This window comes from Lygodium microphyllum, chromosome 14 (genome assembly GCF_053477565.2).
Source record: "Lygodium microphyllum isolate KBCC chromosome 14, Lygodium_microphyllum_v1.1.10, whole genome shotgun sequence".
NCBI lineage: Eukaryota > Viridiplantae > Streptophyta > Polypodiopsida > Schizaeales > Lygodiaceae > Lygodium > Lygodium microphyllum.
Genome location: NC_141148.1, coordinates 110,977,021 through 110,988,557, shown reverse-complemented (window position 1 = coordinate 110,988,557; position 11,537 = coordinate 110,977,021). Strand labels below are relative to the sequence as shown.

General features: G+C 42.9%; 1 protein-coding gene across 1 annotated transcript; it reads right to left on the bottom strand.

Moving 5' to 3' along the window:
• Positions 1–763: 763 nt before the first annotated feature.
• On the bottom strand, positions 764–11,212 carry LOC148025991 (uncharacterized). Its single transcript, XM_087692040.1, has 3 exons — positions 10,977–11,212; positions 10,776–10,885; positions 764–819 (listed from the first exon to the last, which is right to left on the bottom strand). Exons 1-3 carry the CDS (start codon positions 11,210–11,212, stop codon positions 764–766), a joined length of 402 nt encoding a protein of 133 aa, XP_087548166.1.
• Between the last annotated feature and the right edge of the window lie 325 nt (positions 11,213–11,537).

The window sequence follows — 11,537 nt, the reverse complement described above, 5'->3', positions numbered from 1 at the left end:
GCCGCCTCTGCCAGGTTGGCTAGAGTAAAGAACAATGTCTCTGATTTGAGACATACTAGAACCTGTATTCAGCCCAAGCTTAACTTCCTCATGCAGCACCAAAGCAATCAGCTCATCCCAATCAGGGGATTCAACTCTCACAGAAATAAACGTATCAAATGCTTTATACTCTTTGCCAAGTTCATTCAATGTCACTACAACCATATCATCCTGAAACATTGAAGATCCAATGGTGGCAAGCTGATCCGCTATGTTCATGATCTCTGTAGTGTAGGATTGAATGCTTTTGCCATTCCTAGAGGTGTTATTGAACTATTGCTTTAGCTGAAAATTTATTGCATGTGTTACATTTCCATAATTCTTCATGAGTATGTCCCATGCATCCTTTGGGGAACTGCATGTAGTAATCTTTATAACCATATCATCTGATATACATAAGGAAAACCAATGTAACACCTTGCATGCTCTCTCAGTCCATAGCTTATGAGCCATTTTCTAATCATTTATCGGATTCCTTTCATGTATTTTAGGTTCAGCCTCATCACCTATATAAAAGTCCCAATAACCTCTGCCAACCAAAAAATTCTTCATACGAAACTTCCATAAAGCAAAATTTTTGTTGTTCAGCTTTTCTCCCACAATTTGAGTGATATTGTCAGTGCCTTGAGAATTTTCCATAGTTGCAGCTTAGGTATTCAGTGATGTATACAACATGTAAGTATCTGACTCATTTTCCTACATTTCAGGACTAGTTTCCTGCTATTCAGGACAAATTCTTGTAATTCAGGATAATTTTCCTGACAACCTTCTTGCTGTAAACTGTATTCCAACAATGAAAAAACACAGTCAACTGAGCATAAACCAAGCTCAAATCAGTTCAAAACATTCAATGGTAATGGCAAAACATCCCAGCAACAAACTATGTCCATACAAGTATCAATGTTCGTACTGTATGTAGGTAGTAGTACCAAATACATCCAACCCATTGCTATAACCATTAGTATTTTCTATGTTAAAACAAGAGTATTTAGACCTCAAAATATCCCCAAAACATCTCATTCAGTTGCCACTCTATGCAAGAGTTGATACATGCCCAACCGGTCATAATATATTGTATGCACGTCAAGTGAAGATGATAGGTATCCTTCTTGCAGACAATAACCAGTCAATACCTTGGTATAACCAGCAACAAATCAGTCCAAAATTTGGACTTTCAGCACTCACAATATTCCAAAAAGCATCTACCACTCAAGTAGTATGATCAAAGCACTTGTCACTACAAATAAGCATCACAGATACTTCAACCCTGTAGGTATATTGTTTCCAAATTCAGGATAGCAACCAGTTTACTATTTCTAGCCTGCAAATAAGCTTCAAAAATGAGCATTTAATACTTCAATATCATGCTCAAATGCATGATAATAAGGACATATACATTGTTAGGATGAAAGCCACCAGTGCCCTAGAATCACCTGATGTTTGTAAACAGCTAGTCTGCACAGGTCTGTGTTGAATATCTCAAAATCTGTGAGGAATTTGAAAAAACTTTCTTCTACAAAGTTGTAGACTATGTCAAAATAGTCAAGAATTGTGAGGTGTTTCTCAAAAACCGTTTTGTAGAAAGATATAGCTTCTACAAAATACGGGATGTAGGCACAGTCTCCTTTGATGACATTTTCTTTAGATATGATGTCTTGATGTCAAATGGCCATTGCCAAGCCTTCAGGCTTCAGGCGTTTAAGCTTTGATACCATGTTGGAAGAGAGAGGGAGAGAGATAGAGTGGAGCGGAAGATGAGTCTCAGCTCATTGTTGTTCTTCCATTATTCTTCCATCATACTAACTGAAAGAGACTTGCACAAATAGGTATGACTAACCAAGACTAACTGCGGTTAAGTCACTAACTACACTAACTTATTGAATGTCACACACGTGTACAGCTATATCCAGCTAATGTTGGTCACACACATAAAGATAGACTGATTGAATAGTAACATGATCTTGATATTCTAACAGACTTCTCAAAGCGGTTTTTAAGTACTTATCAAGCTCACTATAGTTTGGTCTATTATATATTTGTTGCTAGAGGGTTTTATCAAGTATTTGTTGAATCACAAGCTAAAAGAAATTGGATTTTATCCTACTCTACACTACAAAGGTACTCTTATTAAAATGGGATACCATGTTCAACCATGTTGTCTTACTTTAGGCCAAGTGTTAGGACCTAAAACGGGCTCGATACTAGCTCTATGGCACTAGCCGGCGGGCCTCTACTACTCACGTAAAACCACCCCACACATCCTCACGACCAGGAGAGTCTAAGAGCTTTGCATTTGTATGATTTTGTAGTCCAATGAGTAAATCCTTTCCCACTCCTCAAAGGGAGTCCTAAACATGCTGGTGTTATATACCACCTTGGGGATTGGCCCCAAGATGCGCCATGAACATAGAACACATTCCGAACACACTCCACTCTTTTAGTTAAACGAACTAGGAGATAATAGATAAATCTCACTAAATAACTCCCAAGGAACCAGGTATCTAGCCCTACAGCTTAGGATACCTCGCACTCTCGATGTAGGCCATCACTCATATGAACATATGCTATGCATCCAGGGTATGATACCACATGTTGTGTCAATGCAATTGTTTATGACCATTGTGCTCAAACAAGTTTATTCATTAAAAATCATCAACATGAAAGTGCAAAGATAATTCCTTTCATGCTTTTCTTCTACTACAATGGTGCTTCATTGCTTAGGGCTAGTATCGAACACTCTTGTGCTACTAGACCCTTTAAATTTTAAACAACATTGCACCCTATATGATATGCATCATGAAACATCATAATTCAGCGTACTTTAACCACTCAACAACCCCCTACTTTGTGATATCCCAACTTTGATTTAAAATATTCTTGACTTATCGCAAAATGGACTTGAAGAACTCTAAAATCATTAAATAGACAAGATCTCGAGCAAAAAAAAACTGAGGATCCTAACCCGACATTTTTTCTAGATTGAAAAGGATTGTAGCCACCTATCACGGAGGTTACCATGTGAATGAGAGTTACGAGGCATATTAGTCACTACTATCAGTGTCTATAGTATGGATGGCCCAAAAATACTAGATTTTTGGATAAAACTAGCATATTTTTGATATTTTGAATATTATTTATTGTAAATATCCTAAAAAGCTATGGAAACTTCTAGAACAGTGTGCCATGTAAAAAAAGAAAGTGGCTTTTGTAGCCAGTTTTGGAGATTTAATGCAAAAAGAAGGATTGACGAAATCACGCGTGTCACGATTGCAGTTTACAGGCAACAAATATCACTTTGAACGGGGAGAAGAAGTAGTGATCTCGAAGATTTTTGAGCAGGTGTCGTATGGTTTTACCTCCTTTTGGAATCAACTGAACCATAAGATTTGCGATTTGAGCATTAGATTGCATCTTGGAAGCTTCAGATTGCTAATTCTGCCAATATCCCCTCCATAAAGAGCTCTTCTTCTTAGCCACAACCCTTCTTCTCTAATATAGCTCTATAAATAAGAGGCATGGGGAGTAGTTGAGAGAGTCCAAGTAAGAGGGAAAGAGGCCCTTCTCAGGATTATAGAGCAAGAGGGAGGAAAAGAGAGGGAGGTAGAAGGATATCCCCCCTCCCCCAGAGGCTGCGAGAGGGAGCTAGAGAGGGGGAGAATTAGAAAGAGAGAGAGAGAGGAAAGAAGATCCTGAGAGGTTGCAAGAGAGGGAATTAGAGAGGGGGTTAGAGAGGAAACGAATTAACTCAATCTCCCTTGTCTCGATCTTCAACTCGACAAGCTACTCTCATGCTCTCGCATCTCGAATTCATTGCACCTTCTCTACCTTTGGAACCCACTTGCGAATGATGGCTCCAAAGCAATGAGGTGGAAAGATCATGAAATCCACCACAACCGGTCAAAGAATGGGTATTGCTAGACATAGAGGAGTGCTCGAGGTTACTTGAATTTCCACTACCAAACTGGAACATCGGGAGTGGTGAACACAAGTGCAAGCAAAGATGCGAAATTCCCAATGACGTCGTGCCAAACCAGCTTGTTTACAACTTAGAAATATGCTATTATTTTCATATTGCCACATAAAATAATAAGGTGTTTTTCAAAATTAAGTACATAAAATGTTAGCTTTTTCATTGACGCTTACATGAGATATTAGTTTCATCTAGAGAGCGTATTAATACATGCACAAATACTTAGTTGCTACCTATGATTTGTAGATAGACTAATCTAGATTATAAGTAAAATCATGATAAAAATAGTTCCATGAGGTTATTGCACAAAATGAGTAAATGATGTTATGCACACTCAAAATTAGTAAAATAACTTGATATATTTATTGCCAAATGCGACAATGGTCAAGAGTTGATTAACGCTTAAAAAGTGAAAGTCTATTTAAAGAATCTTGTAAATCATCTCGTTAAATTATTATCACAATATTTTTCTAAGTACCAACTAAAGAAAATTCGCATATGTTAGGTAATTTAGCCCTAAACGGGAAATTCGTGTCTTGCTTAACAATGTTGAAAGATTTCTACTCAATACTTCTTTATGGGAAGAAGAATCCTCGTTAGAATGAAAGGTTACCTTGGGTTAATGATCTACCTTGGCTATGTGAAGGTGTGAATGGCATGATGGTGTGATTGTGATTATTTGAAAGGATTGTTTGTGTTTGCTAGAATCTAGATCTCTCATTATAAACATTGACAAACATGATAAAAGGAAAGATCACACTAGGATACCCCCAAGCTAGCTGCAAGACCCTACTTCGAGGGGGTCATGATTATCGCTTTAAGAGGCTTAGACCGGCTATGTAGCTGAAAGGTCTGTCCCCATAGGGATAGTCTTAAGCAATAGGAAATGTGGATGCTAGGGGGGGCTCTAGCCGTAAATTCCGCATTACTCCTAGAATTAGAAGAGCCCCTTTGCGACCGAGGATAGGATCTTGAAACCCTAATACTAGTTAAAAGGGGAGGAATCTTGGTGAACAGAATACCCTGGTGGAATTCTATAGATCTTCCGTAGGATGAGAAAGATGAAAATTATAATAAACTTACAATATAATATTTTTTTTTTAAAAAAATTCAAGGGTTGTTTGAATTGTATGCGTATCTGTGAAATAAATTACGTAAAGGAACTTGTGGTTTAACAGACTAATTAAGAAAGCTGGTTGTATATGTTTCAATAAATGTGATGTGGGTAATTAAAAAACTAAAGATGAGACTGTCATCAAAGGAAAGCGGGTGGGCGTGACCCTCGACGGATCCGTCCAATGGTAGGGTAGTCCCAATTAGCTAGAAGCTTTTCTAAATCGACGATAGAGATAGGAAGACGATCAATTGAACTAGTCGTTAGGTAGAACCGACTTGCATTGTTTTAGGGGGCCGGAATGGGATTTTGCCTTATGGGCAGGAGGCTTGACATACCACACTCCCCTTCATCTCCCATTCTCTTTGAATCAAGTGCAATGGCAAGTCTGCTTCAGTTTGAGTAATCAAGTAGGAAGTGGAAGCTCGAAATTACTGACGCTAGCTGGCTATTAGGAGACCCGTTTGATTTTAGGAACCCAAAAATTCAAGTTGATCCTAGTAGGTTCGGCCGGCACTACAAGATATAGACCTTATAGCGACGTTTAAAGCGACGAAAATACAAACAACAAAATTTGCCCCCGTCGTCGGAAAAAGCGTCGTTATTGACGACGCCATGGAATCGTCGCTATTTGCGTCGCTATATGCGTCGCTATATGCGTCGCAAATGCGACGCATATAGCGACGCAAATAGCGACGCATATAGCGACGGTTGCAGAGAATTTGCGACGCTGATAGCGACGACAATAGCGACGTCTGCAGTAAATTTGCGACGCAAATAGCGACGGTAACAGAGGAAAAAAAATTTTGTGGCAGGGCAGCTTGCTGCCCTGCCACATATAGCACTGTGTGCTGTATGAGAGCCATACAAAATAGTTTCTGCACTGCTGCATACAAAGCGTTTGCAAACAAAAAGAATCTATACTGAAATCATAAAACTGATAGATGAAATAAATACATGATATCACATAAAATGCGATTGGTACAATCATAAAACAATATCACTAATACATAGAAAATGTCTATATAGATCGGGCGACTAAAAACTAAAGGTATGTGAGCGCTAAGGATCCGAGGGCGAGCTACAAATCGTCGTCCCCCGAAAGCTCGTCCCTCTGCAAAGGAGCATCAAACGGATTCTGCAGAAAAAGAAACAACATATCAATCCACCATACAATAATGCATTCAAATATCTCATGGTAACTACGGACATGAAAGATGAGAGACTTACTGGGCTGCCGCGTCTGTACAATCGGTCGATCAATGATCTGAGACCGTGCCTCTCTGCATATTGAGTCTCAAGGCCTTGCGGATCACGATTTGTAATGGAGTGCTGCAAAGAAAACAAAATGCTAACTGTTAGAAATATGATTGTCAGTACAAATAATATCTCAAAAAAACAAATAAGCAAAACAAAAGAGAAACTTACAAAGTCCTCCAAATATGTCCTGTGGCCGCCACTCCCAAGATGATGTACCGATCCGGCCTCGATTCGTGCCCTCGCCGCCTCCCGCTGCTGACTCCAACGTCCTGGCAAATTTGTAGCCTCCTCCCTCAGTCGGCGCCAGTCCTCTGCATCTAACCACTCGGGCTTTGGAGCCCCACTCTTGATTGCCTTGCGTGCGTCGGATCGTCTATGTGACATGTATGCACGCATGCAATCCATCATCCAGCCCGTAGAGAATCTATCCACTGCGGCTGGCACCGGGAACTCCTCATGCAAGGATGCTACTATGTACTCCTTGCTCCCCTCCGGTATGTTCCTCCAATGATCCAGGACGTTGTGCCGAAAAACTTGTTGGCACAACTCCCTCATGCGAGCTATCACCCTCCTCCCCTCATCATTCATGATGATAGCTCCTGACCTGCCATCCACTAGGTATCCATAATCCCTAGGAGTGTGCCTCGTATGGGCCCTCTCCCATCTCCGTCCACGCTCCTGGGCATATCCAGGAGACCCCTGAACATCCGGTGTACCGACGGGGGTACCCTCTCCCGGAGTGCCACTGAAAGGGGTGCCACCAGAGGGGGTGCCACCAAAAGGAGTGCCACCAGAGGGGGTGCCACCAAAAGGAGTGCCACCAAAAGGCGTGACATCTGCCGACGGCTGCGCAAAAGCCGGAGTAACTGGAGTGGACGTCCCCACAGGTGTGACAAATCCTGGAGGTGACCGAGCTCTAGCTGAACGACGAGACGGAGACACCGCGTCCGTGTCTCCACAGCAGCACCCCCCTGATCCTCCTGCAGTCGCAGTCCCTCCCTCTGGCCCAAGTCGCGAGCGTCGAGATCGTCTGCTCGAAGCTGAAGCATCTGATCGCACTGAAGCTGATCTAGCAGAGCGCCCTGACGAAGAACGAGACAGCTCCTGATCTGCTATCTCTCTGAATCTCGCGAGCTGATCTGGAGACATACGTGCCATCATCTCCTGAAACTCCTCATCGCTCATCCCTCGACTCATCCTGAAAATAAAGATACCTGCAGAGATAAAAAATAATGTTAGAATAATCAATTGAAACTATACAAAGCGCATTAATATAAATCATTTTTGAAAAATCCATCTTAAAATGCATATCTTATCTACCTTTATGGAAGATCTAAACAACGAATTGAGTAATACAATTCTCCAAGAATGAAGTATTCTATGGTCCCATGTTAATCTCCTGACATAACTCTGCATACACTGGAAGGTCGATAGACATGTCACCACAAAAGAACGAGTCTGCCTCGTTCTCAAAAAATTCTACGACTTCTGTATTTCCATCATTGTTAGCCGATGCGGGCTCCAAGCTTGCGGTGGCCTCCACCCCTTGTAATTTCGATCCCTCTATTTGCATATATTCTTTATCTATGCCTGGAACATCGCTTTGATCGTATACTCTCGCACCTCTAGGAGTTGAAGGTATAACATACCACCATCGAGGTTGTCGGGGATTTGGATAGAAGATTACCTGTTCACAAACACTTACAAACCGTCTTCAAACCATTGTGACATAAAGCATGTCGTATTACAATTAGCAAGCAAATGACTAGAAGATTACCTGTTCACAATGTGCCGGCAACACAAAGGTGTCGCGCAAATCCATCCATTTTTTTTTGGAATCTATTTCGAGAAATCCAGATGGACCTCGTCGAACCGTTGCGCCAGCTCCTCCAAGTACCACTTTGAACCACTGCACATCGAATATTATCATGGAGAAGCTACGGTAATCCACCGTAATAATACTTTGCAAATTCCCAAAATACTCCATCTCATCCACAACCGTGTTCGGATCCGTTGCTCGTCGCCGGCTCTCTTGCTCAAACCTTGCCATGACACCACAGTCCATTGTGGAGCGCATTTTGTCAATACGCTCCACCCGAAAATGCCGTCCGCGCGACCACGCTGCACTATATATTTTGTACTGCACATTGAAACACTCAAATTAGATGTAGCAAACAAATTCAGATACGACACATTCTAAACCCCTCATTACCTTTGGACTACATCCCCTCGAGAACTCCCACTCCTCCATTGAGACCTCTGCCCCTTCGCTGGATGCTGCGATCAAGGCTCCATGCAACCATCGTGTTGACATAAACCGCGGCATCTCCTCCATGCCTTCGGGATATCGAATCGGTTGGTGACGCGTACTGCGTCGGAATTCAGCTCGCGCTTCCTCTCGATCTTGCCTTGCAATCTGGTACTTGGCGAGCCACGTCTCCATGGAGGCATGGTGCAACATACAAAAGCGATTCACTTTCTCTTCCATTGAGGCATCCATTCTTTTTTCTACCCCATTTCCAACCACCACATCTCCAGTCAGCCTGTCATCGTCCTTGAGCGTCCATAGCATTTCATTGTCTGGTTCCACCGTTGGTAGCCATTGTGAGATATGCACTAATGCCTCTGACACCAACCAACCCTCCGCCATGCTACCTTCCGGACGAGCTCGTTGTCGCACAAAGCCTTTCAGGGTTTTCATGAAGCGCTCCAGGAAGAACATCCATCGCGTATGGACAGGTCCGGCAATCTCCACTTCGTCCACAAGATGCACAAGAAGGTGAACTTGTATCGTGAGCATGCTAGTGGGCAGGTATTTCTCAAAGAGACAGACCGTCTCAACTGCTCCCCGCCTTGCGGATTCAATAGAGGACGTCTTAATCTCTTTCTGTGAGATCCATTGCACCAAAGTCGACAGCTTGTAAATGGCCCCACGAATTTCTGGAGTTAGGCATCCCGCGATCGCGATCGGTAGGACAAACTGCCACAAATGAGAAAGCATTAAGAATAATGGTCACTTTTCAAATTTCAAAATGTCCACGCTTATTAAAATCCATTCTGTTCACAAACCTGACATATCTTATGCCAATCATGGGATTTTAGCCCAGACATTTGGTCATCTTTAGAAAATGCGGACCTGAGAGAACGCATCATACCCGTCGGAGTGCGGATAGACTTGATTACTTGCTTCACAATGCGCTCTTCTTTGGTAGACAAAACCCAGGGAGCGCGAGGAAGCTGCACTCCCCCTTCAGCACTCGACTGCGGCCAAAGCGCCTCCATCTTACCTACCTCCTTTAAATCCATTCGTGACCCTATAGTGTCTCTCTTTCCTGTGATGTGGTCCCATAGCAAGCTGCCCACATTTTTGAAAATATGCATGGGATCCAACAAGTGGTTGACCTGTAAGTGGGTCCAATATGGCAACTCGTAGAAAACTGAGAACCGTCGCATTCCATTTGGATGTGATTCCGGGTTTACCATTTTCAGCTCGTACCAGCTTGCAGCGTTCATACGTGCTGGAGGTCGTCCAAGAAAACCTTCCCTGAGTTCATGATCCTCCGGCAAGAAAGTGGCGTGTCCTTGATATACCATCTTCTTCATGGTTCGTGACCTTCGGGAGTCTAACTGTGGCCCACACAATGGACATGCATGATAACCTGAGGTAACGAGACCTGCAAGGCGATCCACGACCTAGTGAATACTTGATTGAATGAAATAAAATATAGATATTACCGGCGTGAACAAATGTCTGCTCACCTGAGCACTCTCCCAATCCCGGAAAGTCATGCATCGTCCACATGAGAATGGCTCGAATGTTGGCTGACCGCCGACCATCGCGCCTGCTCATATCTTGCACCGTGACCCCCTCCTCCCACAAAATCTTAAGCTCATCGACTAATGGACGAAGATACACGTCCATATTTTTTACTTTGTAGCGGCCCGGGACGAGCAAGCTAAGGATGAGATGTCCTTTCTTCGTAGAAAGCCATGGAGGAATGTTGTAGTTGACAAGCACTATAGGCCACACACTGTAAGAAGTCGAGCGCAGACCGAATGGGTTCACACCATCCATGGCGAGACCGAGCCGAAGATTCCTTGGCTCTCGCGCAAAGCCTGGGAAGGTAGAGTCAATGTGGCTCCATGCGCGCGAATCTGCTGATATTCGTTGCACTCCATCCGTAGACCTATTCTGCACATGCCACGTTGTCAAGCTTGCCATGGCAGACGTGCGAAACATGTGGTTTATGCGGGGGATGAGCGGAAAGTGTCTGAGGACTTTTTGAGGGATGGTCTGCCCTTGCAAGTCCTGTCGATACCTGTGAGCACCACACTTTGGACATGTCTCCATAGTCTCGTATTCATCTCGAAACAATATGCAGTCGTTGATACATGCATGGATGTTATTGTAGTCCATGCCAAGCTTCCGTAAAACATGTCGTGCATCATCACGAGACTCAGGCATGGTGTTTGCAGGTGGCAATATATGATATTTCAATAACCTGAAAACATCATAAAACACCTTGAAAAATCCATCCATATTTACAATAATACTGTTTTAAAAAAAAACAATGAAGTCTGTATGCAAGGTACCTGAATAACTCAGTCACACTCGTATCGCTCCAACCGTATTTCGCTTGCACACTTAAGAGTGCAAGCAATGTCTTCAACCGAGATACTCGGCACCCATCATATAATGGTATGGATGCTTCCTCTCTAAGCGGGTCAGATGTCTCAACATCCATGGGAATCAATGCATCGATCATTGCCTCCATCTCAGGCTCCAAGATTGTAGGCAAGTCGGGAAGGTTGTCTGTCTCCTCTGGCATTGACGATATAGATGGGCCTTGCGAGTGGTCTATTGGCTCCTGCCATCCATCCATCTCATGTCCAAGAACTCTTCTAATTGGCCGCAAAGGGTGCTCTCCCCCTTGGGTCGAGACATCACCCCCCTGGACACAAAATTTGCCAACAAGACCCAATCTTATTGTGTATGGTTTTCAATTAGCTTGAGAGTACAATGCATGAAAAATGCTAACTTGAAAATACCGTTTGCTGAAAATCTGCAATCGCCTGATCAATAATCTCAGGTTGAAACTCGCCAAATCGTCGTACGTGTTCTATAGACAATCGACGTTTTCGTCTAATTGCCAA